At 40.3% G+C, this 25,308-nt stretch overlaps 1 protein-coding gene across 3 annotated transcripts in view; it reads right to left on the minus strand.

Annotated features, from left to right (window-relative positions):
• Nucleotides 1-2,343: 2,343 nt before the first annotated feature.
• Nucleotides 2,344-25,308, minus strand: part of NOX3 (NADPH oxidase 3) — a 57,553-nt gene continuing 34,588 nt past the window's right edge. For 2 of the 3 annotated variants that reach the window (XM_063331049.1, XM_063331047.1), the window contains 2 exons: nucleotides 22,258-22,382; nucleotides 19,477-20,055 (listed from right to left, as the gene is read on the minus strand). In XM_063331049.1, coding sequence (XP_063187119.1) covers nucleotides 19,929-20,055; nucleotides 22,258-22,382 — 252 coding nt within the window. In that variant the 3' untranslated portion in view covers nucleotides 19,477-19,928. Of the gene's footprint in view, nucleotides 2,452-19,476; nucleotides 20,056-22,257; nucleotides 22,383-25,308 lie in introns of those variants that run through there. The other variant, XM_063331048.1, reaches the window with a different exon arrangement.

Here is a 25,308-nt window from a genome sequence, read left to right on the forward strand (position 1 = left end):
TTGTTACTTGTTTTATGTTATGGCATCGTGTTGTAGAAAACAGGGTTCACACCATACTCTTGAAATGCCACACTCTATTCAAATTCTGAGACAGAAAAATCTATTCGATATCTATTTTACATCGACTTAAGGTAAATAAGTTGTAAATGGCCAGATCTCATTCAAAAATGGTAAGGAAATGTAATACCCAAAAGAGGTTCGATACAGAAAACGTTTTCTTTTCCACCCTGCTGGAAGTATTTTCATACCACAAGGCCTCTATTCTTTAGCTTGTTCTCAAAGGCACTGTTTTCTATTGTTTGTTAAAATAAAATGTTTATTATTTCTGTTGTGCTACCTCATAAGGATCCTAAATAGATTTTAGGAGCCTATTGCACCAGGCACTATACAAACAATACAGTGACTTCCGTCCCTCAGGAAAACTTCTGTGACCAGATAAAATGCTGAAGAAAATAAGTTAGCAAATGGGAAAAAGTTTAGGTAAGATAACAGCAGAGAGATGTACATTTGCATAGTCACAGTAATTTTCGAAGCCACAGGCTGCAAAAAAGTGCAAAACTGTCATGAAACATCTTCAGTATTAACTCTGTAGAGGATCTGTAAGATGGTTTCATGCTCTTTGATGGTGGAGGCAATGCATTTCAGAATACCTTTTTTGAACTAAATGCTCAGTGCAATGGTTACCTTCAGTGTGAAATAAAACAGAATATTACTACATCCATTTCTTCCCCTAGAGCCAAACAATCCAGTTATGGGGGAAATCTTCCTACTTTTGTCAGTTTACCACTGTGGATTCATCAAGCCACATTATGATCAAGAACATTATTTTCCTTGTTATCACTTCCATAATGTGGTGTAGCAAAAACTAAACACTCAAGGAACAAAGACTTCCCGTTAACAGAAAATCTGGCAGAAATTTCTGTCCAGACTGCTGAATTCTTTCCTAACATAACTCAGGAAGTACAAAGATCCATGGCTTTCAGTATTGCCACAACAGATGTCTAAAAATCATTATATTTATTTTAAAACATTAGAATTTCTTTTAATGCTTGATTCCTCTGATGTGCCTTTTGATATGTGAGCGATTTAATCTACTCGGGTCATATTGTCAAGCTGTAGCTGTAGCCATCCACGCTAGAAAGTTTATTTTTAGTTGGCAGTTTTGATTTCCACTTGATCATACCATTCTAGATGCTAGGTCCTTTAGAAGGAATATCAGTTAATGCAAAGTTTGGGGTAAAATTTTAGGAATGCCAGGAATTATGAGAATCAAGTCTACTCTCACCTATGTTATCTGCTGGCCTCTGTAAAAAGGGGGATTTTCACACTGCAAGTAGGACCCAAAAACCACAAACCCAGGCTCAGCACTGAGAGCCACTGCACCATTATGGCCCGTTTATAATTGGGAATTATGCAGCATTGTGAAACATTGATGTTATAGTGAGCTTGGCCTTGTTCACCCAACACCCCGGTCTCTGCCTTGGAGAATGTTCCCATGAGGGGAATAGTTGTTTGCGTCTTAATTAGGCTCTCTGGCAGAGTGTTTTCAAAATTGATGTTCCAGTTTTAAGCATTAGGTATCCCTAAGTTGGAGGAAAAAAATTGAGAGTAAGAGCTTTCTCGCTACTTGCAACAGCTCCCACAAAGAATTTCATTAAAAGTACAGCATACCATATCAACTGAAACCCAGACTTTCATATTCAATTGTGTTCATGAAAAATGAATGCAAAGTCACATGAATCCGAGAAGCACATGAAATTTGTGCTATTACACAGGTAGCAGTGTTTGTCGCAACACACTGCAGTAATCTAATTTATGGTCTTGTAAAACCCAGCCACGGACTGGGAGCAGCACAGAGCCTGTGTGTTCCCTGTGAGGGGAGATCACTAAGCAGGCTCCATCTCTGGGTGTTCCTTTTCTGTGGGGCAGTTAAAAAACATACGTTTACCTCATCTGGACTTACTGGACAAGGTGTTAGAGTTAGATGAGGTCCTTGAACTTCTCCTTCTTCTGTGCGTATATCAAGGCAAGTTGGTCACTGCCTGATCCCTCAGAAATAAGTGGCACCCTGTTGTAACTAAGTGCCTAATACCTGTGGTGGGTTATTTATGCTCTCAGAAAAGGTGATATTCAAAAAGAGTACAGAGAGGAAACCTTTTAGATTCAGTTCTCTAACTTCTGCCTTTCAAGTACAGAGGTGGGAGAGGGGTCTGTGAGCTTGAGCATGAAAGGCTTTCTGTCTTCAAAATGCTGGAAGGGGATTTATAAAATGCAGAAGGCAGAAATTTCAGGGCACGAGTATTGGCCCAAGCTCTCTGGCCACTGGGTGCCACTCTTGTTCCACGGCGAGGGAGCTGCACAGTCTTTAGCAAGGAACAGAAAGTTTACTGACTCCACTGTGTGCCCTTATGTCGAGTCAGGCTGCCAGAATGCAAATGCCGTGTATTCCGCCTAGCAGAAATAAAAAGCAGAAGGTCAATGATAGACGCTTACAGGAAACAAGAAAGGAAGATTTAGCAAGCAAAACCTAAGTCGCAAAACCCGGAGGTTCGGGTTTACCGAATATACCACATGAAAGGGTAGGTTGTTAATCACAGTTGCTCTGCTTTTGAGGAGCTCCTAAGTAGGCTAGGTCAGAATTTGTATTTTGCTAAGAAAAGGTTAAGAAGACTGACTCAAAAATCTACTTTAAGAAGAAGGCATTTAATAAACTGTTAGATTTTAAGTCATCTTTTTCCATCTAATGCAGGTGGTACAATAAAACGTAGTGCCTCTGTTTGAACCTTGACTCACTTATATCATTAGGGTGCTGTCGCTACCACAGCGTTCTGACCATGCTTCTCTGAGGTGGCAAACAACCACCACTGCTGTAGTGATAAGTATCAGAGAGTAAAGCTAACTGCAATGATTTCTCTGTCCAGACTAAGGGAAACGCTAAACTGGAATTAAAAATAGTCAGCAAGAAATTGCTCCCCTAATCAACAGCATGAGTTTTTTCTAAATATATTGTGCTTAGGCTTTACCTCCTATAAATTGCTAGAGTTCTGTTAAAGTCGCGGTGACTGTGCTGATTTCTAGCAGGTGGGAATACTTTTTAATTCTTTTATGTCTCGTTAGTTTGATTTGGTTCTAAACCAAAATATTCTAACATCTTTGAAAAAAACAACACTGATCTGCTCAGATTCCAGATATATTCTGTCATACTGCGATCTGAAAATGGAGGTGGATGGGGGATAAACTGATTTCTTTCTAGCTCTTCACATGTGAAACTCTTGTTTGAAGTTAATTTGGAACCACAACTCCACTCAGACTGCTAATGAATGTGTCTGTTTAGCCCTGTGTATTAAATAGACACTATTCAATGTTGTAGCCGAAGCTTCGAATGAATTTTTTTTATTGTAGTTACACCTGGAGGCCCCCAACAGAACTCCAGCATGTCAGAAATTGTACTAACACAGCAGAAGATATGACCTTTGTCAGGAAGACCTTGCCATGTAAGTCTAAAAGAATAGGAAAGAGTAGATACTGACAGATGAAGAGAATAAGGAGGCACGGAGTTAGTACTGGTCAGCATGACAAGCTGTGGTCTCAGCAAGGCAGCATTTTTCCTATAGCATCACAAAAGAAGGATCTGAAGGGTTCAATAAGGGAACTTTGCAGATGTTTACAGTGGGGGCAGAGGGGAGAAAACATCAAGGTGCTTCTTTGAAACATGGGCTGCGCGCATGAACCAGCTGGCCTCTCAACAATGAATAGGTTTCCAGGAAGCAGACTCAGAAATCTTTGTATAGGGCCAAGTGAACATGAGGGTTTGTGGTGTATGTTGCAACATAAAAGGTGAAGCAGTGAAAGATGTAAAGAGAGGAGGGATCTGGCCAAAGTGAGAGGTAGGTAGATAAGTGATGAAGGACGGATATGACAAGTAGGACAAGGAGGCATTTAAAAAGGCCATAGAGAAGGGGGTTTCAGTATGCAAGGCGGGAAGAGTGGAGAATTGTATGAGAATTTTAGCTACATGAGTGAAAAAGTATCTTACAGATGTTGTGCAGAAAGATTGCAAGACAAAGGTTGGGAATGCGGCCCAGTTAGAGGTCCAAGGTGATAATGATAGTCTGATTATATGAGTAGATGGGATCACAGTGGTAATATTGTTGACCATGATCAGAAAAAGTATTACTAGGAATGTGCAGGAAGAACATTTTAAGGTGCTTTTATTGTTCAGACCATGCTATCCCAGGCCTTGTTCTGGGCACACAGGTACACACTGGAAGCTTTACCTCCTGCCCCCTACTCTTAGCACATGCTAAGAGTGAACTGAGAAGATCAAGATCAGAAAGCACTTGCAAAAGACTCCATACACTTGATAGCAGGAACAATTTAGGAAAGTATTTGAAGACTAGGGAGAGTCTACTAGGACTGAAGCTGTAAATGAGAAGGATACGAAAGGTTGGGTCTGTCTGTGATCTAGAAGGACAGCTGAGCATTAGAGAAGGAGATCTAACCAAGACTCAAGGTTTGTTGCTGTAAGTACCTCAGAAACTTTGTTTCTGTGTTAAATAAAAGGCCTTAAAACAGGAATTAAAATCAGCAGGAATCCAAGGTATGGCTTCACCTGGATAAGTAGCTCACTGACTTGTAGAGTCACACTAGTGAACAGGAGATCATAAGAAGAGTAGAAATAGGGCATTGGGAGGCTTCAGGGTGAAGATAAGTGGCTTATATTTGATGTGAGAGAAATGGAGACTTCCTTTGATTAAACCCACAGTAACTAGGCTGCACAGGGTCTAAATACCTTATTAGATATTACTAAAACCTGCAGTCAATTATGTGACACTGGTGGAGAAAAAGTCCTTAGAGACTTGAGGAGCTCTCTATGCAAGGACTCAGATCCTAAGGTGGTGTATCAAGGCAGATGTCTCAATATCCGTAGTACCAAAGTACCCCATCCACAAGTTATCAAACCATTCCATCTAGCCCTTGCAGCAGGATGTGGAACAGATACAGCTGATACAGGGACTAGAAAGGCAGTTAATGTAACTCTTGGTTTTCAAGAATAACAGAGCTTGCCAATATCCATTCATTAACTCAGGATTGTTTTTTCAATGACTATTCCCTTAGTCTCCTGCGTTTCATCAGTTCAAAGCATCAGATTGAGTCAAATTCAGCTGCTTCGTTTTTCAGTACCCTTCTAGAAATCAATAAAAAATGCAGGTATTACAAGCTGAAACAATTTGAACTTTCCAAAGATGCTTAAATGAACTATTTTCTGATTGTCTTTGATACCATCTTGCAAAGCGGTTTTTTTACACTTAGGCAGTGATTCCATATAGTTAGAAAGGTGCTCAGCTAACCTGGTTATAAACACATCTGACAACTTCGTAAGCAATCTTGTAGCTTCCCCTTTGAGATCTTTGATAGGTTTTCTCTGAGGAGTCATTTAGGTCCTGTGCCAAGACACATATTTGAATTGGACAGCACAACCTTGAATTTAACACATTGTCCCTGTTTTCCAAAATTGCAGTAGACTGTCATGACCACATTTCCCTACTAAACAAAAGACATTTTCAGCTTCCCCACTCACCTTGGTATCTCAAATGAGATGTGACAATTTCTGACAATTTGGTGTTTTTCATCAGAAAGCAAAATCTGATCAGATTTTTGGTGAGTAACACTTAACACTGAATTACATTACTTTTGAGAATACTGTGTGGCATGTAGGTTCTTGGCAAAGGATCCAACTCTGTGCAATTTCTCCTTCAGATTGAGGATATATCAGATTACGTTTTTACTTCTGGTCCCTGTTTTTTTTCCTGCAGGTTCAATATACCCTGTTGCTAACAATGGAAATTGCATAGATAACCCTGAGACTTGTTAAATTGCAAACAAGAAATACAGCAATGTCTTTAAAGAATCACAGAATTGTTTAGGTTGGAAGGGAGCTCTTGAGATAATCTAGTCCTGTGTTTCAGTGTGCGCCCATTTCTTGTTGTGTCACTTGGAACCACTGAGAAGAGTCTGGATCTCTTTTCTTCATTTTCTCCCATCAGGTACTTATACACACTGATAAGATTCCCCTGAGCCTTCTTTTCTCCAGGCTGAACAATCCTCAGCTCTCACAGCCTGTGCTCTCATGAAAGATGCTCCGGTCCCCTAATTGTTTTTGTGTTCCTTTGCTGGACTCACTCCAGTACGTCCATATCTTTCTTATACTGGGTAGCCCAGCACTAGACTCAGCACTCCAGATGTGCCTCGCTAGCACTGAGTAGAGGGGAAGGATCACCTCCCTCAACCTGCTCTTCCTAATGCAGCCCAGGATGCTGTTGCTGCAGAATGATCTTGCCTTTTAGGGAATCAAAATCTGGTGTTGGGAAGCCCTGATCCCTTCATTCTGTGGTGTCCTCATCAGGACATCTACCTAAGGTGCTGGGAATCCTGTGTGGGATAAACTGGCATCTCACTTGACAGTCACCCATAGAGTGAACTGAACAACCTGGTCACCTCTTTTGGAATTTTGACTGCCCCAGATACACAGGTGGTTTTTCCAGTCAACCCTCAGAGACTGTTTTTCTGGGGTACACCATTATCCTCCAGTGATCCACCATTCTGGACACGGTTTTCATTGTTTTGAAGTGATAAGAGGAAAGTATGGTTTCTTCTCAACAGTTGCACAAGTGAACAGAATGTGACTTATGGTCCATAACAGAAGTCAGTCTCCTAGGTTCCAGTTTGAAGCCTAATGCAGCAGGGTCACAGCCATTTGCCATCATCACCTTACCTGACTTGAGTATCAGTGTCTCTTTGGCCGCATGGTAGGGTCCACAGCTGCATCCCATAAACATGTCTTGGGCTATTACTCAGGTTTGGCAGTTCTGAGTTGTCTGCTACCTGTGTCCTTCCCATTGCAGTTCTGGAAGCTCGCCAGCAACCTTTGAGATACAGCTACAGGTACTCAACATGAGGCAACCATAGACGTTAGATTTGTGACTTGTTCACAGTGAAATAAATTAAGGACCTCTCCTTTCTGCTAAGGTGCTCACCTCTTCTAAATCACTTCTTTTATCTACCATGATTCCCAGTTTATGTGAACAGAGAAAACTAGACCCAACTCAGAATAGGGTGCAGCCTAGAAGTTCAGAAGGAGCTGACAAACTTAGGAGCTCAAGACCTTAGGCTTTTGGCTCTTCTTGTTGTCTAAAGCTCAAGTCAAAATTCCTATCAGTTTTCTGCACATTATATCATTTCCTCAGGGCTAGAGACATTGCTGGAAGCAAAACTTTTATTTGTATGGTGCCAGATAGAAAGCTGTTGCAAAATCAATGATTCAACAGGAGAACATGCTTCTGGGTGAGCTGCACAAACTCCTAAGCTGCAATGAGGTTGTCCTGGGTATGAGTCTGAAAAGAACATTTCCTGCCTAGATCATCATCAGTAGACTTCTCACTCATATTGTTACAGTCAGGGATGGCAACTCTATGCCCTGTGCCACGCACCATGCCAGTCACACAAAGACAGCCCATGCACGCCCGGGGCATTTATGGGCCTCACTTACCACTATGAAACATCTGTCAAGGAGCTGCTGCTATATTGGCATTCCCTCTTCTTGTGTGCCACTACCTTGTGTGGCAGTCCAATAAAATCAGAGTAGTTGCTGGGCCTCCACATGATTTACAGCCTTCTGCAGCTCCTGCTGCCCTACCACCCATTCTGTCACTGACCACGGTCCCGTTGTCCATATTTGCCTCACTATGGGACTGGTCTTCCTATCTTCTAACCATGACAAGGGATTGCCAAAGCCATGAATCTCACAAGCTGGCTTAGTTTGCCTAAATCACAACAAATCCAAACACCAGACAGAAGATGACACTAATCCTCCTTCAGGGCAGCATGAGGAAGCCTTCTAGCTGTTCCTGGTTGAGGGCAAAACCATGCTCCACTGAACAGTGGTCACTGTAAATGCTGTGCCCCCGTCACATTTCTTCTGCCCCTCCCTTTCCTTAAGGCCTTTGGCTTCTTCCCAGTTACAAAGTGCTGGTTCCCAACTCAGCAAAAGGCCTCGTACCTTTGACAGGACTTAGTATTGAAATACTAATCTATATATGTCACATATTTATGTCACATAGATGCCTGCATTGTATTGAAAGTCAATGTGATTTAGTCTCCTAACTCGATTCCTTTTGAAATGTTACCTTTGATAATCCCCATGTATTTGATGAAAAATCCAGTTGTAAATATAATTTTGATTTAGTTGATAACCTAGACAAGTAAATGTTATGATTTTCAGCAGCTGTAGCATCGTTTAGAGACATTAGCAGATGTGGTTTTATAGCCATATACATCTGATCATCCTCTCCCAGCCTAAACACACATTGAAATCTCATTCTTGTCTATTCCAGAAAGCAAAGTATCCAAACAAGAGCAGCTAGGAATGCAAATAAACTGGAAGGGCTTGAAAGCACCATCATGGACAATGTCCCGAGTTAAAGTCATTTTGTAAAATGTGAAAGTAACTTGCAAATATTCCAGATTCATACCCTTTGTAAGAATGACCTGTGCTGTTTCCCATTCCTAAGGTAAAGGGATCTGCTTGATCTAACCTTGGATTTATTTTCACATTCTGCCAGCCATCTGCCTGGACAAATTATTCTGATTAAAAAAATTGCATAGTTCGCGCTGTCAACGTCGTTGTTGTGCTTTGATGCTAGGATATTCAACTCCGCTACCGAAGCAGCTGTGTGAGACAGAGCTGACAGAGGTACCTTTTCTAGAGCTCCCAAAACACAGCTATGCAAGGAGTAACTCTGTGCAGGTAATCAAAGGATGCTTTTTGCAGAAAGCTTTTTTTGCAATATAAAGTCATTCTGTATTTAAAGATCTTTGGTTTTTAGGTTTTCACTTTAATTGTTCATCTTTTCCCTTCCTGTAGCACAATTTAATTGTGTGCTCCATCCTTTTAAAGTGACTGGGTGGAATTTTAAGTGGCAGAATACTAGAAAAGTAATTCAGCTGTGGAGCTGCTATCAGTCTGATGGTTTGGGTTCAACCCTACATGAGAGCATTAATTAGGTTCAGTTCATGAAGCAAGCTCTCAATGACTGCATTTCTAGATTAATATTGTCTTTTAGAGTATATTTCATTCCTCCGCTTAGCAATATGTCCCAGTGCTTTGTGGTGCTGGCAGCTAGTGGAGTTGAACTTACACAGTAAGGTATGAATTACTTTTTCCCGCCTCAACTTTATTGTATTGACAGGGAATTTTGAAAATTTATAGATCCATCTTCTCCAATCAGCTTTGGATTTTTGTACACTAGTTACCTCTAGTCAAAAGAAATAGGATAAAATCAGCATAATAAAATGCCTTCTGTTCTGTTCCTCCCATCACAATTGCAAACGTTCATAAATGTTTTCTGATTACTTCTGCAGGAGGTGAAGTGTACTAAATCCTTCCTCCCCTAGCATTAATTTAATAGAAAAATGTTAGTGAATGGAATGAGAAGGAATGAATTTACTCTTGTAAATAGTATTATTGCAGACACAGCTTTAATGTACCTTTAAGCAGGGCAATAACCAAATACCATTAGTCTGGATTACTATGGAGCCAATAACAGAGGTGATAAAGAGTTGGGATGAGGATTTCATATCTGTTTCTCTTAGAATTTATTTTACGCTGTTAATGGACAATAGACATAAGAAATAACTGGGTCCACCTTTGCAATCTTAGAAAATTCTCGGAGTACAAACAAGGTGGCAGAAATCAGAAAGTGAACAAATGCAGTGTAGCCTCAAATGGTCATAAACGGGATAAGTGCATCCCAGGAAACTGAAGCACAATATTATTTATTCACCTATCTTTATTATTTGTTATTGTGTATTCTTTACATGAAATATTTAAAGAGGAGCTTTAATACACTAGAAATTTTTCTCATCTGTCCTTCGTGAAAATGAAATCTTGGCTTTCCTGACAGCACATTGCTGTGCTATGTGGTGTTTAGCTGGATCCTGTTACTATGTGAGACAACAAGCATTTTCCTGTGTTCTTTGCTCAGAGTAGGATCAGGATTGAGTCCAGCATCAAAATTTGTACTCGGATATTTGGATAATATCACTTAGTAGAAAACCCCAAGTCTTGTTTCTTTTCTGATACATAATTTTTGTTTGTTTGTTTTAGGTCTCCTATTTTATCACAGAAACGACTCATTGTATGCCAGAGGACCTACTTTTCATGTAAATACTTTATATCATACATGTAATTCTAAGGGTGAGCAAGCATATATCATGCTGGTCCTGGGAATCAATATATTTGTCTTTCAAGCCATGTTGTCTAATAACAATATTAACTATTGCCACTAAAAAGAAAATAATTCAATTCAGTTTTGTGTTCATTCAGAAAGCTCACAGATATTTTTAAGGGTCCTGTCAAATGTACGTAATACAGTTTATGGGAGAGGATGAGTGCTGTAGCAGTTCAAGCAATAGTCGTGGTGCTGAAAGGCTGTGGTTTAATCCTTGTTCTGTCATTCCTTTGAGAGCTTGAGGCAAACGACTTAGTACTTCTATGTCTCAGTTCCCCATCTAAAACTGGAAGTAATAAATTTTCCACCTGACAAGGATATTATGAGAAAACATACATTCAAAGCATTTTGAACCCCAAAGGGACCACTACCCTTTTACCCTTGATGCTTAAGTAGCAGCAGCCAATAATTTGAACACAGTTACCCAGCTGCACCAGTAACTTCCACTTAACTGAGCCTAACTTGTGTCCGGCTAGCATGGACCTTTCAGAGTAGCACCCAGGCTTGACTGGATGACAGCAAGAGATACAGGTTTTACCATTTCTGATGGGGCCTTCCAGTAGCTAATCACCTCCTCTGTTAAAAGTGAGTGCCTTATTTCCTATTTGAAATTGTTCTTGTTATGCTTTAATATGCTAGATTAAAGAGGCTGCTAGTGCCTAGATTTTCTCCACATGAAGGTACTTGTACGCTATTACAGAGTCATCTCTTAATCTAATTTTTGATATGCTAAGCTGATTGAGCCCTTTAATTGCAAGGTATTTTCTGATGTCCTTGAATACGTTTGTGGCTCTTTTCTCTACCCTAATTTCTTAACATCCTAAGATGTACAACAGAAAAATTTGCAATATACCAGTATTAGTCTCATCCCTCCCATGTACAAAGGAACAATTATCTCTTTTGCTGCATTATGTTACTGATTGCGTGTGATGAGATGTTTGCCTGGTAAAGCCTCAATTTCTTCTTCAGTGTTGCTAATTTCCAAGGTCCAGCAGTAGGCTCTGAGTTTGGCATGCCTTCCATGCCCTGAGATGTGCAGCTTCTCGGTTGCATGTGTTCAGACAGTTGTTGGTTGAGTGTCTGCTCTGTGACATTGCCCATTTGTTAAAGCTTTTGAAGTATTCAGACCTTTTTTGGTGATATGAGCTATATAAGAGTTTAGAGTAAGATTATCTACCTTATATCTCAGTTGAAATTGGTCGGCAAATTAAGCAATATTTGCTGAGGAGTAGAGGGGCAGAAAGGGGAAACAGTAGACAGACAGACAGACAGACATCATAATTGCATAAGTCTTACTTCTTTAGGGAACCACATTCCAACCAGTTATTATGGCAAATGCAAATCTAAAAATTGAGATTGGTCTAACTTGGCTCCCCAGAAAAGGGAGCAACCAATTTTATACCCCTGCATAAGACAAGATTTATTTGGAGAGCAAAGCCAACGAGATTCCCAGTTTCTTCACTAACCCTGTGAGAAAAGTCTCTTCTAATTTAGGAAAAACTTCCCTGTGGAGGCATTTGGTGTCTCGCTTGAACAAAGCTCTCAAGATATGGACTGACCTTGTGCATGTGTCTAACCCCCTTGAAACAAAAAGCCCATCTTATATGCTTTCAACGAAAATGCTCTGCTGAACTGGAGCCTGGTGTAGTAACATTAATAATATAATATATATTATATATATATGGATATAATTGCATCCATCCTCAAAAAGGTGCCTCCCCACTTACAGACTTCATTATTGATGCCTATCTACATGTGTAGCAATAAGTCAATCAGCATGTAGTAAAGCACTGGATATTACATTATAAACAAGTCAGACAATTTGAAGTGAATTAATTTTTTTTCCTTTGAAGTTCAGTGTTCGATATTTGCAATATATCATTCTGCACTGACATTGACTAACTGAGCCAAATTCTACTGTCCTCATTTTGGCAAAACTCCAGTTAATTTTGTTGTCTGGACTCCAAAGGTCTGGTTCTGCAGAATGCCGAGCAGATACAGCTTCTTTTGGTTTCACTAAAAGCTCTTTCAGCTCAGCACGTCCCAGCATCAGGGCATTTTTAAAATGTTTCAGGCTCCTTTATGAATGCACAGTGTTATAGAAGGATGACATACTTGCTGTAATATACATAGGGAGGCCAGCATTTGCGATTATGCTTGATACTATAGATACATCTTTGTAATGTCGACCACAGCTTCCATTAAATAATAAAATAGTTGATGTACATTCCTGTCAGAGAGATTGTACTTGGGCATGTTTGTATTACAAAAGGTCCAGTTCAGTCAAATCTATCTCCACACGGTTTGTATTTAAAGTAACTTCTGTGTTGACCAGTATCACAGCATACATTTGTTTGTTTCATCCTCAAACCTTTGATATTACATTCAAAGTTGTCCAACTGTGCCTCTTAACTATCTTCCTCTTGCCAGCATGGTAAGGAATGTAAAAAAGAGGGATCTTAAATGGCTAGCTTTGCATTGGTATGCGTTCCGCATTGCCCTCTGAATTTCCCTAGCAGCACACAAACTCAGAAAATCGCATGGATATTTTACTAATATTAACGAGAGAATGGTGGTCATTCTTCAATCTAAACATTTTTATCTAAATGTAATGTAATTGTATAGTAATGTATAATTAATGAGTGTGATGCATTGCAGGTTGATTAGGTGCCTGTGACCTTTCGAATTCAACATTTGTCTTTCAGTTTTTTAACCTTGATCAATTCCTGGAAACATGAGAATAAATACATTGTGCTTGTTACAGTAAGAGGGAATTGTGGACATCGGCTTCTGTGGGATCTAAAGGAGATATGTTCCTGCAAATTTCCTGTGTGCATCCACGCCACAGCTACTGTGTGTTAATTTGGGCTTGTGCGTGCTTCCTTAACTTTGCTCACAAGGTCGCACTTAGTTCAGTTTTTTGACAGTAATGATTTCTGAGGAGGGTTTTGCAGCCTCGGACAGCAGCAGAAGGAAAGATGTTGCTTTTGTGCTGAGAACCTTGTCTCAAGCAAGGGCAGAGGCCATTGCAAGGGACAGGAGATTTAATGTTCAAGGCAGCAACGCTGCAGAATGGTCAGTAGTAGGCTGGAGACTAGGACTTCTGTCTCAGAGGAAAAGCTCATATCTGCCCTCTCTCTTGTTTATTTGCATATATCCACAGAATTAAACCATAGAACTGTAGAAATGACTAGATTGGAAGGGACCTTTCAGATCATCAAGTCCAACCATCAACCTAACACTGACAGAAGCCATCACTAAACCATTTCCCTAAGCACTACATCTTTTAAATACTTCCAGGGATGGTGATTCCACCACTTCTCTGGGAAGCCTGTGCCAATGCTTGAAAACCCTTTTGGTGTAGAAATTTTTCCTAATATCCAATCTAAATCTCCCCTGAGGGAGGATCTGAGTATCTGTTCAGATCTGCGTATTCATCATTTGGCCAAAATAAAAAAAAAGAGAAGAGCTCTCCCCAAACCCACATTTTTTGCTTAACAGAAGTTTTAGGACCACTGAAAATCAGGCCTTTTATTAAAGTGCATAAGTGCAATCTTATCTGTGTAGCTTAAGGCGAGTGTGACTATAAATTGTCTTTCATATTCAGAATTACCTTACCAGAGAAAGGGTCTCTAGAAAAGAATCAAGACAGTCCGGTAGTTTAATAGCTGAATAATACAGATCAGCCTTCAGGACCCAACCTTGAGCCTGACATCAGTCTTCTGTGCATGAGCTTCAAAGAAAACCATATTTAGTCCTCTAGGACAGTAAAAAGATTGTTTGAAGTTAGTAAAGCACATGTGTAAGTATTGGCAGGCTCAGGGCTTTTATCCTCTATGAATACAAATGTCTTACCATGTTAGAAGTCATTATTGTTTAGAAATAATAGTTGTAAATGTTTGAAGCAGATAGCCTTTGAAATATGCTGGTTTGAGTGGTTCATTATACTACACAACTTTTGTTTGTTTCTATGTATTCTGAAAGGATATTAATATATCTTTTAAAGAGTTTAAGCCTTTTTGTCCTTTCTTGCTTTTGAAAGGAGAAAAAATGTGTTTCCATGTCAACTAACGCATTTGTTCACATATATTAAGACCACTGTGTAATTGAGATTTTTTTTCACTGTAAGATATGATTTGTTGAAGGTCAAGATGACTCCTGTTAAATGGACTTAGCTGGTTAGAGTTTTAAAATGTAAATCATCAGTCCACTCTCATTCAAATATGTTCAGTAACATGTAAGTAGACATTCCTGCAAAATTATTCTTTTTGTGGCTGCAGCTTTAATGAGATGGATGCCTGATTTTATTCCACAGAAGTGCGGAATTTCTCAGGCAACTAAGTGATCCCACACGAGGAGCAGGAGTTGCTGCCGCAGAACAGATAACCTGACTAAGGTGAGAAAGTCTCAGCTCAGACGGTTTCCAGACAGGAAGGCTTAGGCCAGCCAGTCCTTGGTAGAGTGCCCTCCACCTTGTAAGTGGTCACCAAGGTGACTTCACGCCTGGTATTTGTTGCCTGAGATGTGTCGGGAGAAGAGATGAAGGCCTAGGGATAATTTGACCCTGCTGCACACAGTGCTGCACCTTCCAGCCCGTCGCCTGCTATGCTGCTTTGACCATCACGGGTTTGCATTCCTCGTTATTTGACTGACTATGCATGTTTCATTTAAGCTTTTGGTATTCATAGGGCAAGCCGGGTGGAACATTGTCACATTTTTCTTTTCCTCTTCTCTGTTCCTGAAGAAATTCAGGTGATTTTCCCTCAAGAAAAACACAAACCACTGAGATTTTTGACCAGTTGAGATTATAAACCTACCATGTCATTTAGTTTATTACTTTTCCAGAGCAGCTGAGCTGCCTTTAAGGCAGTTCTTATAAAATCTCCTGGTAATCAGGAGTACTCAAACCTATGAAAACTTTGTCATTTTTTTTTTTGCTATTAACAGTATTTCCTCTTAACCATTTTATTATATCTAAAAGCAAGATAGAAGCAGGAGAGTCCTTATAATGGTGATGATATGGTACAGGCACCGTATGATGGACCTTCTGTTAAGAGTGGCAGTTCCTGTTTAATCTTTCAGTGTAAACTAAGGAGCAAACTTAAATAATTTATACTATATGCATAACATGGGAGGAGGGGGAGAGGGGGGAAACCCAGAACATATAAATCCATGTATATTAATTTACACTTACTAGTGAATAAACTTCAATTATCGTAACACAACTTCAATCACTGTAATACCACTCTTTTTATTGTAAGAGCCAAAGTAATTAATCTGTATATTTACGATCCTTGTCTATGATTAGTTTTCTGTCACAGGATGTGGTGAGTCTATGCTGTTATGACTATATTTTATTTACTAATATTTTCCTACACGGTGCTGAACACTCCCTGCTGAAGAAGCTGAGTGGACAAATCCATGAAGATATCTTTCATTTTCCCTGACAATGAATGATGTTTCCATATATAAACATAATAATAGAGTCATTACATATGCACTCACATTATCATAGCTGCTGTGTGCTCGATGTTATTCAAAACAAGGCAGGAAGCCAAATCTTCCTAGTTCCCATTTTGATTTAAATTGTATTTGTAATAAAGGGATTTTCATTCAACCTAAATGCAGTTTCATCCTAGGCCAACAAACCTCCCCACTTCTTTTTTTTTTATTATTATATAAACCTCCCCACTTCTTTTTTTTTTATTATTATTATTATTTTTCCTTTATTCTATGTCACTCAGTCCTGATAGAAGTGAAATTCTCCTCTGGTGGTGATAACAGCAGTGCTACTCAATGAACTATAACAAGGGCTCTAAATGCATCTCCTGTAGCATACCACAGTGATTTGCAAAAGTGGGAATAAATCAAAGCAGCGAAGAGATGCCATGTTGAGCCAGAAGCTAAATGTTACATCTTGTTGCATGAGGCTAGGGGGAGAACAGATCCTGTTTTTCTGGCAGCACAATATCTTTGTGCTTGTTACCTCCGATCCAACCCCATTAAAACAATCATTCAGAATCTGCAGGAAATTGTCACCTCTTTCTTTCATGCAATGGCAGCTGGTATTGGTGCCTACACACATTTCTCATTTCCTTCAAGATTTTCAACACACATTAAAAAAAGCAGCTTAATTTATATTAAAAAATGTGTCAGCTTACCCTGAGGCTCAGCACGGGCACCAGGGAAAAAATAAAAGATAAATGCCTCTAGGTGAACTGGCAGAGGCTCTAATTCTCCACTCACTCTACTGCTACACAGTATGCACCGCATTAATCATTTCACATAGGCAGCCATTTAAAAAAACTTCAACAATTTTAAAACAAAGATGCATTGCCCTAAACTTAATAATAATACAGCTGTATCTTGTAGAACAATCTCAGTTCACACATACTGTATCCCCTAATAGAAGAGCTATAAAATAATATTGGAGTCTTCTGTGACATAGTTTTTATTATTCTGTTTCTTTTGTCTATACAGTTATGTCCCCTCTAGTGGGTATTTTTGTGTGTGTGTATAAGTATACATATATAATGTTGTCATTTGTCTTATTTGAGTGCTGACATACACAGGATGTTTTCTACCTCCCATTTTTATTGTGTGGTTGGGTAAAAGCGTTATATGATCCTAGTGAGCTCTGTTATGCCTCAGTCCAACTTGAATATAGGTTTTTTTTAACTTTCTGTGCTAGGGAATAGGGAAATAGTTTTCTCACTTTTCCACTTTTCTAACTTATGTGAATGTTACAAAATGCATGTATTTTTTATTTTGTTTCTGCCTCATTACAGAATTGTCCTGTGCTCCATGTGCTTAGTAGTGCTAAAGTCACAGAGATAAGTACAAATAATACTTGAAGGTGGAAGACAACATCAGGTCTAGGAAGGTGGCAGTGATATACTCAGATGTCAAAGATGAGGAGTACAAAGCTGTGAGGGAAGGACCGCTTCAGTGGTTAGGACTCACAGCCATGGCAGCTGTAGTGCCAGTGAGAGCTACGAGATGATGGGTAAAGATTCAGGTTGCATGAAGACCATTGTTTCTTTGCTTTGATATACAAGGTGCTGCAAGGCTGGCTCACCTAACCAGCTGGAGACAGTTGTCTTTTGGAGAAAGCATCAGCAGTTTTACAGATGGCATGCATAGCTTTACGTTAGTCCCAGTATGTTAGAAGATGTGGCTCCAGGGAACACTCCGTGGGCCTGGATGGGTTGTTAGAAACACAGTTGTCAGACAACAGTGTTTCCAGCAGCTCTGCAGCTGGCCTCAGTTGTATTTCAGGGCTCCAGCAGCTGCCTGAGAGGGTGTGCAGAGGTGAAAACATGACTTACTGTTTTGTACCTCCATCTCAGTGCTATGTGAGTATAGCAGAGAACAGATAACTAGTCTGAGTAAAATAGTCTGTGACCTATGAGGAAGGGCTGGATCAGTTACAAGGCAGATTTAAAAACAAGAAATGCAGATATCAATTAGACTACATTACAAATGCTAAACAGTGATATATGTATGGGTGCATTTTACACCTATACACCATTCGTGGGGCTGTCAGCTTGGCATATGACAAAATGGCAGGCAAACACAGTTCCTCCTGCATTGACAGATTTTTGAACACCCAACCAAACAAAAGGCTTTTCAGTATGATGGGGAACTTTTTGGGCATGGATCCTGCAAGTCAACAACTGGTTGTGCAGCTGGTGTTGACAACAGGGATCTGGCTTTTACAGCCATGAGACCCACTCTGAGGGTTGAGGACTGTTACGAAGAGATGGGATACACTGCAGTGAGGCAAAGGCTGGCCAGCCTGCGATGAGAACTTTAAATTAGGAATGATGGGGAGGGAGCGGATGGCCAACAATCGAATGAGGAAGTGGTGGACTGGGGCGACAAGGAAAGTGAGCAGGATGATGTGAACAGGAGAGACAACCAATCAACAAAACAGGGCAGAAGGGGGCCCACCCCAAAGGTATCCACACAGACAAGCAAGTGTCTACGGGACAGCTCTAACATCACTTCTTGGAAAACCCACATGACTGGATGCCTCTGGAGTGCCTGTACACTAACACACATGGTGTAGGGAGGACACAGGAGGAATCCCATGGTTGGAAGGATCCCATGCAATATGGTGCTAGGGAGAAGAGGGGTCCAGGAGAACTGGGTGATTTTCAAGAATTGCCTCCTCCAAGTTCAGAAATGATCCCTCTTGCTGTGGAGTAAGTCAAGCAAAGGTGGTAGGAAGCCTGCATGGATGAACAAATCCCTCCTGACAAAACTCAAGCACAAAAGGAGGTGTACAAGAGGTGAAAGAAGGGACAGGTGATGCAGGAGGAATATAGAGACACTGAATGTGCAGGCATGGTGTTAAGGAAGCCAAAGCCTGTTGGGAGTTGAATCTGGTGAGAGAAGTGAAGGGCAAGAAGGGCTGCTACGCATGCATGAACAGCAAAAGGAAGACTAGGAAAATGTTGGTTCGCTGCTGAATGGGGTGGGGTACCTGGTGCCCAAGGAGAAAATACAGGTACTGAGTGCCTTTTTCAGCTCAGTCTTTACAGGTAAGCCTGATGTTCAGAGATCCCAGGCTCTTGAGACAAGTGGGAAAATCTGAAGCAATTCAAACTTACCCTCCATGAAGGAGGATCGGGTTAGGGAGCTTTTAAACAAGTCCATGGGAACTGATGGGATGCACCCACAAGTGCTGAGGGAGCTGGCCATTCTTCATTATCTTTGAATGGTCATGACGATGGGAGGATGTTCCTGATGACAGGAAGAATGCAAATGTCGCTCCTGTCTTCACAGAATCAGCTCTGAGCAGGCAGTTTGGAGTAGGTGATCTCCAGGGGTGCCTTCCCACCTCAGTCACTCTGTCATGTTTCTTTGATTCTGTATCTTTTAAAGCCCATTCTTCAGTGCCCATGAAACTGTGTGACATTTAAAGCACGCCTGAAACTTTTTTCCAGTTTCGGTTGCCTGTCTCAGGAGATCCATTTGCTGAGTGCAAAAATTTCTGGAGTCTCCTTAAGATATTAACCCTCAGAACATGTTAGCTTATGGCATGCACAGCCACCATTGCTACAGAAGCGGCGGGTTTAAATAGTGCATAGTTTGGTAGGGCAAAAGGAACTTGCTGGACAGTGTGTACATAAATGGTATTGCTACAGGACAAAAGGTGATGTGGGATGTGTGTGCAGTGGGAAGCTGTAAGAAGTGCAAAATCAGAACACCAGGAAGGAAAATGTTTTGAATGTCTGGGCACGATTTAAACAGCAGGAATGCAAGTATTGCCTGTGGTAGCAGTTTGATCATACACAACAGTGAGGTACAGTTCTAAATGTCCGTTTTACTCACACCTTTTTCTTCAAAAGTTAGTGGTTTGCGCTTGTTTTCACACAGATGTAGATGGATTCACAGCACCGTTAAGCAAGCAATGGAGAATCATCCCTTCAGCTCTTTGAAGGAAAGGCTAAGTATGGGGTCCAAATCTTTAGTTGGCATAGGATGGCATTTTTCTACTGAAGTCAATGTCCCTACTTCAATTTACAACTCCTAATATCTGGCCTGAATGCTGCAGAATGAGCAGAGGACAGGAGACGGTGAGGAAAAAATACAGAACTTGGTAATACCTATTATGTAGTTAAGAAGTACAGCCTAGAAACTTTCTTCGTTATAGTGAAACTGGACTCCTCTTGGATCAACTGATGAATATAAGTTGCATGTCTTTTGAAGGATCTTAGAGAGAGTCTTGGGTCCACAGAAGAATACTCCAATACTGTTGCTGTAATTGCAATAACAACAAAAATATGAGAGTAGCAGAATAAATGGGTAAACTGTACCTTTCGGCTGCCTCCAGCTTTGCATCTTTTGAAACGGCTTTTTGAGAAATACATTTGAAAAAAAATTGTGTTATGTCACAAAGTATTACAGTATAATTATTTTAATACTTTAGAGTTTATTATTTCTTATAGTGTTTATTGTGTCTTGTTGCATTATTTATTTGGATTGCCGTATTGCAGGTCAAAAACTATTTTAAATGGGAGTTCATTGCTTTTGATCTTCATTGCTTTTTTAATCAGAGAAGCAAACACTCTGCTTGGGCTGAAAATTTTCAATGCTTTTTCTCCAGCCGAGTTAAATTTTTTTTCTACAAACTACACAGAAGTCTCAGTTACTTCTGAGTTTTCTTCTTTTTTTCCCCCTCATTTTAACGCTTCTCTGCCTATGGACAAATTTAAAATGGCTGATTTAATAGCAAAATTTGTAAATAGGAAGTTCTTATAAAATAAGAACATGACTAATGTAACAAAGAATTGTGTTCATAAGCGTACAAGTCCGTTACGGGGAGCTGGAAACTAATTACTTACTGCAAAGTGCCTTAAAGGGTTTGCATCTAAGTATGGAGCAAGTACTGCTTTAAAACATATGTGTGCACACACAGATACCCACACATGCTGTGCTACTGGGGAAAGCTCAGTCTACGTAAACGCAGTGCAAGTGACAATGTCAGCATGAGTTTCAAAAAGTTTGCTCCTGTAAAGGAGGAGCTGTAGATACGGTTTGAGCGCCGAAGCCGTAGTCCCCAGAAGTAGTGCCCGTATTGCTCTGGTGCTGGATCACACTAGGTTTAACCTGCAGTGGTACATTCCTGCTAATCCCCTAAAAGGCACTGTTGAAGCCAAAGGAAAGCCCATGGACCTAAGTGCAGCAACCCAAAATTTAGTCATTTCATTAAAGCTGATTGTTCCATTACACAATGGAAACTCTTGAGTTTCTTTACCTCTTGAACCTTCTGTCACTCATAGCAAGAAAAGGTAGAGTATTTTTTTCTTATAAGGAAACCTTAGTTCATGCAAGGTTTTCTTTGAAAGGTTCAACATTGGCCATAAACATGGGCATCTAGGTTCAGAAGCAAATACAGATTTTTCCTGTCAATTTAGCACTGGCTTTCTAAGGAAATACCACAAGATCCAGTTCAGAAAGTTAATGCCCGTCTCCTTGCCTGAGCATCAGAAAATCAGATTTTTCTCAGTTGTACTTAACAAAGCAACAAAAAATGATGTTCCTACTATAACTTTAAAAGCTGTGTTTATGCATCAGAATCCCTATAAAAGGTCTTTCAAAAATCATATTTTGTAGTCTTGGCCTTTTTCTATTTTTAATCTGCCATATTTCCTGATTGTATTTATTTTGACCTCCATCAAGTGGTTTCTCTATTACTGTTATTTTTCCAATTTTATGGTATTCTTGTAGCTTACTATATTCTCTTTGATCTCCTCCCTTTCAGCTTTTTCTTGAGTCTTTTTCATCTTTAAAAAAAGTTTTCTTCTTTTTCTTTTTGTGTTTCTGTCTCCGAAGTGCAAGCCTTTATTTTGCATTAGCAGGTAAATTTTGGGAAATCATAAAGAGTCACAAGGATTCTGGAATTTTCTACTGCTGAGCACAAAATGTTTCAAATTCTTGCTTCAAAGGCTTTCAGGAACAAAGAGGCTTTTCTCAGACCACTAGTGAATCCACCAAGTTCAAATGAACTGCCTTTGCCAGCAGAGATGAACTAATAACAGAACAGCATAGTCTTGCAAGAGTAGCCAAATATGTTAGGGGAACAAACATATCCTTGACATCATAAGAAAAAAATCACAGTTTATCTCTTTAATAACCATCTTCAAGGGAAATTAATGCTACTTTGTCCTTTGTGCAGAACAGTAATTGGATTGTGTGTTTCAATTATATCTGGACAAAGGCCAGGATATTGAAATACTTCTAAATATTAGATTTTCTTGTCCAAAAATTAGATTTTATTGGCATTCTCTTTCCGAGATTTCTTCATTAAAAGCTTCATTAAGCATAAATCTTCTTTCCACACAGCAAAAAAACTGAATTATTTTAAAAGGGTCATTTAGAAAGGTTTGCCCTCCCCTTCTCCCACTGTTTATGCTGAGAGAAGAGTTACCTAACAAGGTTAGAAGCCAACCTGCCTTACCTAGGATGGTTTTCGGCTAGTTGCTTGAACTCGTTGTCCCAGTTTGGCCTTCCATAGCGAGTCTTCTGTCTCAAACCAGTAATTACATCCATCTTGTCATCATAATGCAGGGCTATGTGAGTAGCCTAAAGGCAAATTTACAAGATAATAATTATAGAGTCAACAATGTATACTCCAAGTAAGAGGAGAAAGCAATAATGCTGCTTCATGGTGAAAGACAGAAGTATTAATGAGGGAAAAGGAAATCTGTAACTATCCAATGGAAGGAGAGGAGAGGAGAGGAGAGGAGAGGAGAGGAGAGGAGAGGAGAGGAGAGGAGAGGAGAGGAGAGGAGAGGGAACTCAAGAGTTCACAGAATGACTAAGAAGCATAAAAAGCACTTCCAAAAGTGCCAGAGACCTCAAAGGAGTTCAGCTTCTTGAGATGAAATGTTTGAAATGAGTTGGGATTAAATACCTGTCTTTACTGGCCTGGGCCTAAGTGGCTCAGTCATTTTTACAGGCAGGTCTTAGGTCTCTAAACCTTTTCTCAGTCTTTGAATATCTCACCCTACACTTCATTCATTCATCATTTTAAAGGCAGAGTTGGAGTTTAGGAAAGGGAACAAAGTCTATAGTAACAGAGTTTGACAATAAATATTAGCAATTATGTGCACCTTTAAGTAAGTCCAGAGTGTTCTGCTGCTGATGGAAGAGACGGCAGATGCACTAGCTCGGCAGGGGTAAAACCCTGAGTGGTTTGACTCTTCTCCTCGGGTGGAGGCAAGTGTAGAAAGTAGATCAGTTCAGGTGAAGGACTGGACTAAGCGAGGTACACAGCTCCCAGTGCCAAGAAAACAAATCTTGTTTTTCATGGGCATTTACTGTCTCTCAGCTCCTATGCTACACCCATTACCATGTTATCTGGGTACTTCCCAGGTGCATATAAAATCAAACCAACCATCTCTCCTAATTGTGCTGCTATTGTGTATGAGTAATACGCTCGTTTTCACTACACACTATTATCATTGCTACCACTGTCAAGAAATTACCAGAGGAAAGCTAAGTTAAAAAAATAGGCTTTGCATTTAGTTCAGGCCCTAGCATGAACTAGGCATCATTATCATCTCCTGCAGAAGTGGTTGCTGAAATTTAGGTCTATTTCTTGAGAATATTGTGTATTTCTCGTGCTAATGAGTCTTCCATGTTGCTTAAGAACTCAATTATTCTGGTCAAGCACAGTTGTCACAAGAGGTTATGTTTCTAAAAGTTTCTTCTTGTTAGTTTGGGCCAATCTCACGGAGGATTTGGAATAATGTAAGAAAGAGCTTAAAGTGTTTGGCGGGAGTGGGAGGTGGGGAACAGCAGGATTTTTTAATTGTTTGCAGCAAAATTGTGTCACTGAGCAGATGGGCTATTTCTGTTCACATTGAATGGAACTTTTCCAGGATTTTTGGTGTTAGCCCTTGATATAGCTCAGCGTTAAAGTTGCCTAGGAATCTCAGGGGCATTGCAAGAAGCAATAGGCTGAAACATGATTTCTTGTGCAAGCAGAGTGTGCCATATCTGCTTGACCATCTGATGCCAATATGGGATCTACAAAGAGCTCAAAGCATTGAACAAACATTATGTCTGAGAAGTAAACACCTGCCAGTAGTGGAGGATGCACTAGAAGTCGTAAATTGCCCATCCTGCTTAAGTTCAGCTTCACCTGACTACTGGTCATCTATACAGCGCGACAAGGAGAGAATGCCGAGAATGTTAGTTTTGTTGTTTGCTAAGGGAGAAGTAAAGCAAAGCATCATCCAAATATCACTGGTGCTGAGGCTCAAATTTTGAGGAGTGATGAACTGGATAAGTAAGATAAGTAAGACCTATAAGATGAGGGAGCTTTGTGGATGTCTGAAGAAGGTGGAGCCGTTACCCAGCACAGTTCCCTGGGCTAGGTCAGGGTAGGAGAAAGAGCCACTGAAAAGCATTCCTCTTCCCCCACAGTCCTTTAGAGGTGGGATTCTGGGGGGCTCCAGCAGCAAGAGCAGTACCAGTGTAGGCAGGGAGGCAGCGCAGCTTCAGGGATGCTGTGTCCCCTAACAGGTAGCACAGGTTAACAAGGCAGTGCTGACAGGAGACTGGATGATGGGGTTCAAAAAGAAGGAGGCACTTCAGAAAAGTGCAGGGCACACGGGTGAAGAGAGTCAGACATCCCAGCAAGGATAGTTGTCTCCCTGCCTGACTTCTGGACTGATGTTTGCCCAAGAGGGAAGTGAGATGATGACAGTTGAGAGATGAGGGCAACTTTGTGTTTTGTGAGATTCCTCAATAGCTTCTTTCAAAACAGGTTTTAGGTAATACCCTGTGATACTGCTAATGCACGGTGGTGGTTTCTATGACTGCCGTATACTTCACGGTGGGAGCAGGTTTTTCTGAATACAGCTTTATGCACATACCTCATTGCTTGACAGATGCCCTAAAGAATGCAGAAAGAAACAATGGCGCTTTTTTTGTAGCAGCAAAGACAGGAAGAGAAAGCTCTATGGAATCTATTTTTTTAATGTCTACTAGACAGTCCTTTATTCAACAGAGACCACAGGAAATAAAACAGTAGAGCAAAGACTTTCCTCTGAGAGTTTTTCTGGCAGTTGCCTAACTGATCACAGTGTCATCTGAGCGATCCATTAAAAATAAGAGGGAGAGAAAATCAACTTCTCTAAGGAGTAAAGAAGTTGAATAAAATTGACCCACTCTAAGGGTTAAGTGCCTTGAATTGGGATGATCCAATGAAATTTTAAGATGGCAAATTTGAAGTCAGCCAGAGAAAATATATTTTCGAGCAACATGAATTAGTCCATAGAGTTTGTTGCCAAAATGTTCTAAGCACAGCAGGGTTCAAGAGTGTGCTGGACATGTATGCGAACAACAAAAATTATAATAAATAATAAGAGTAAACAAACTCTTTATACAACCCTTCTTTTTGAAGATGTGGACGAAATGTCCATTCACAAGCTCCTAAAAGACTCTCTGCACTTTTCTGGAAAACACCTGGTAATCCGCAGTGGCCAAGCCAAGGTATAGG

Source organism: Chroicocephalus ridibundus, chromosome 3 (genome assembly GCF_963924245.1).
Source record: "Chroicocephalus ridibundus chromosome 3, bChrRid1.1, whole genome shotgun sequence".
NCBI lineage: Eukaryota > Metazoa > Chordata > Aves > Charadriiformes > Laridae > Chroicocephalus > Chroicocephalus ridibundus.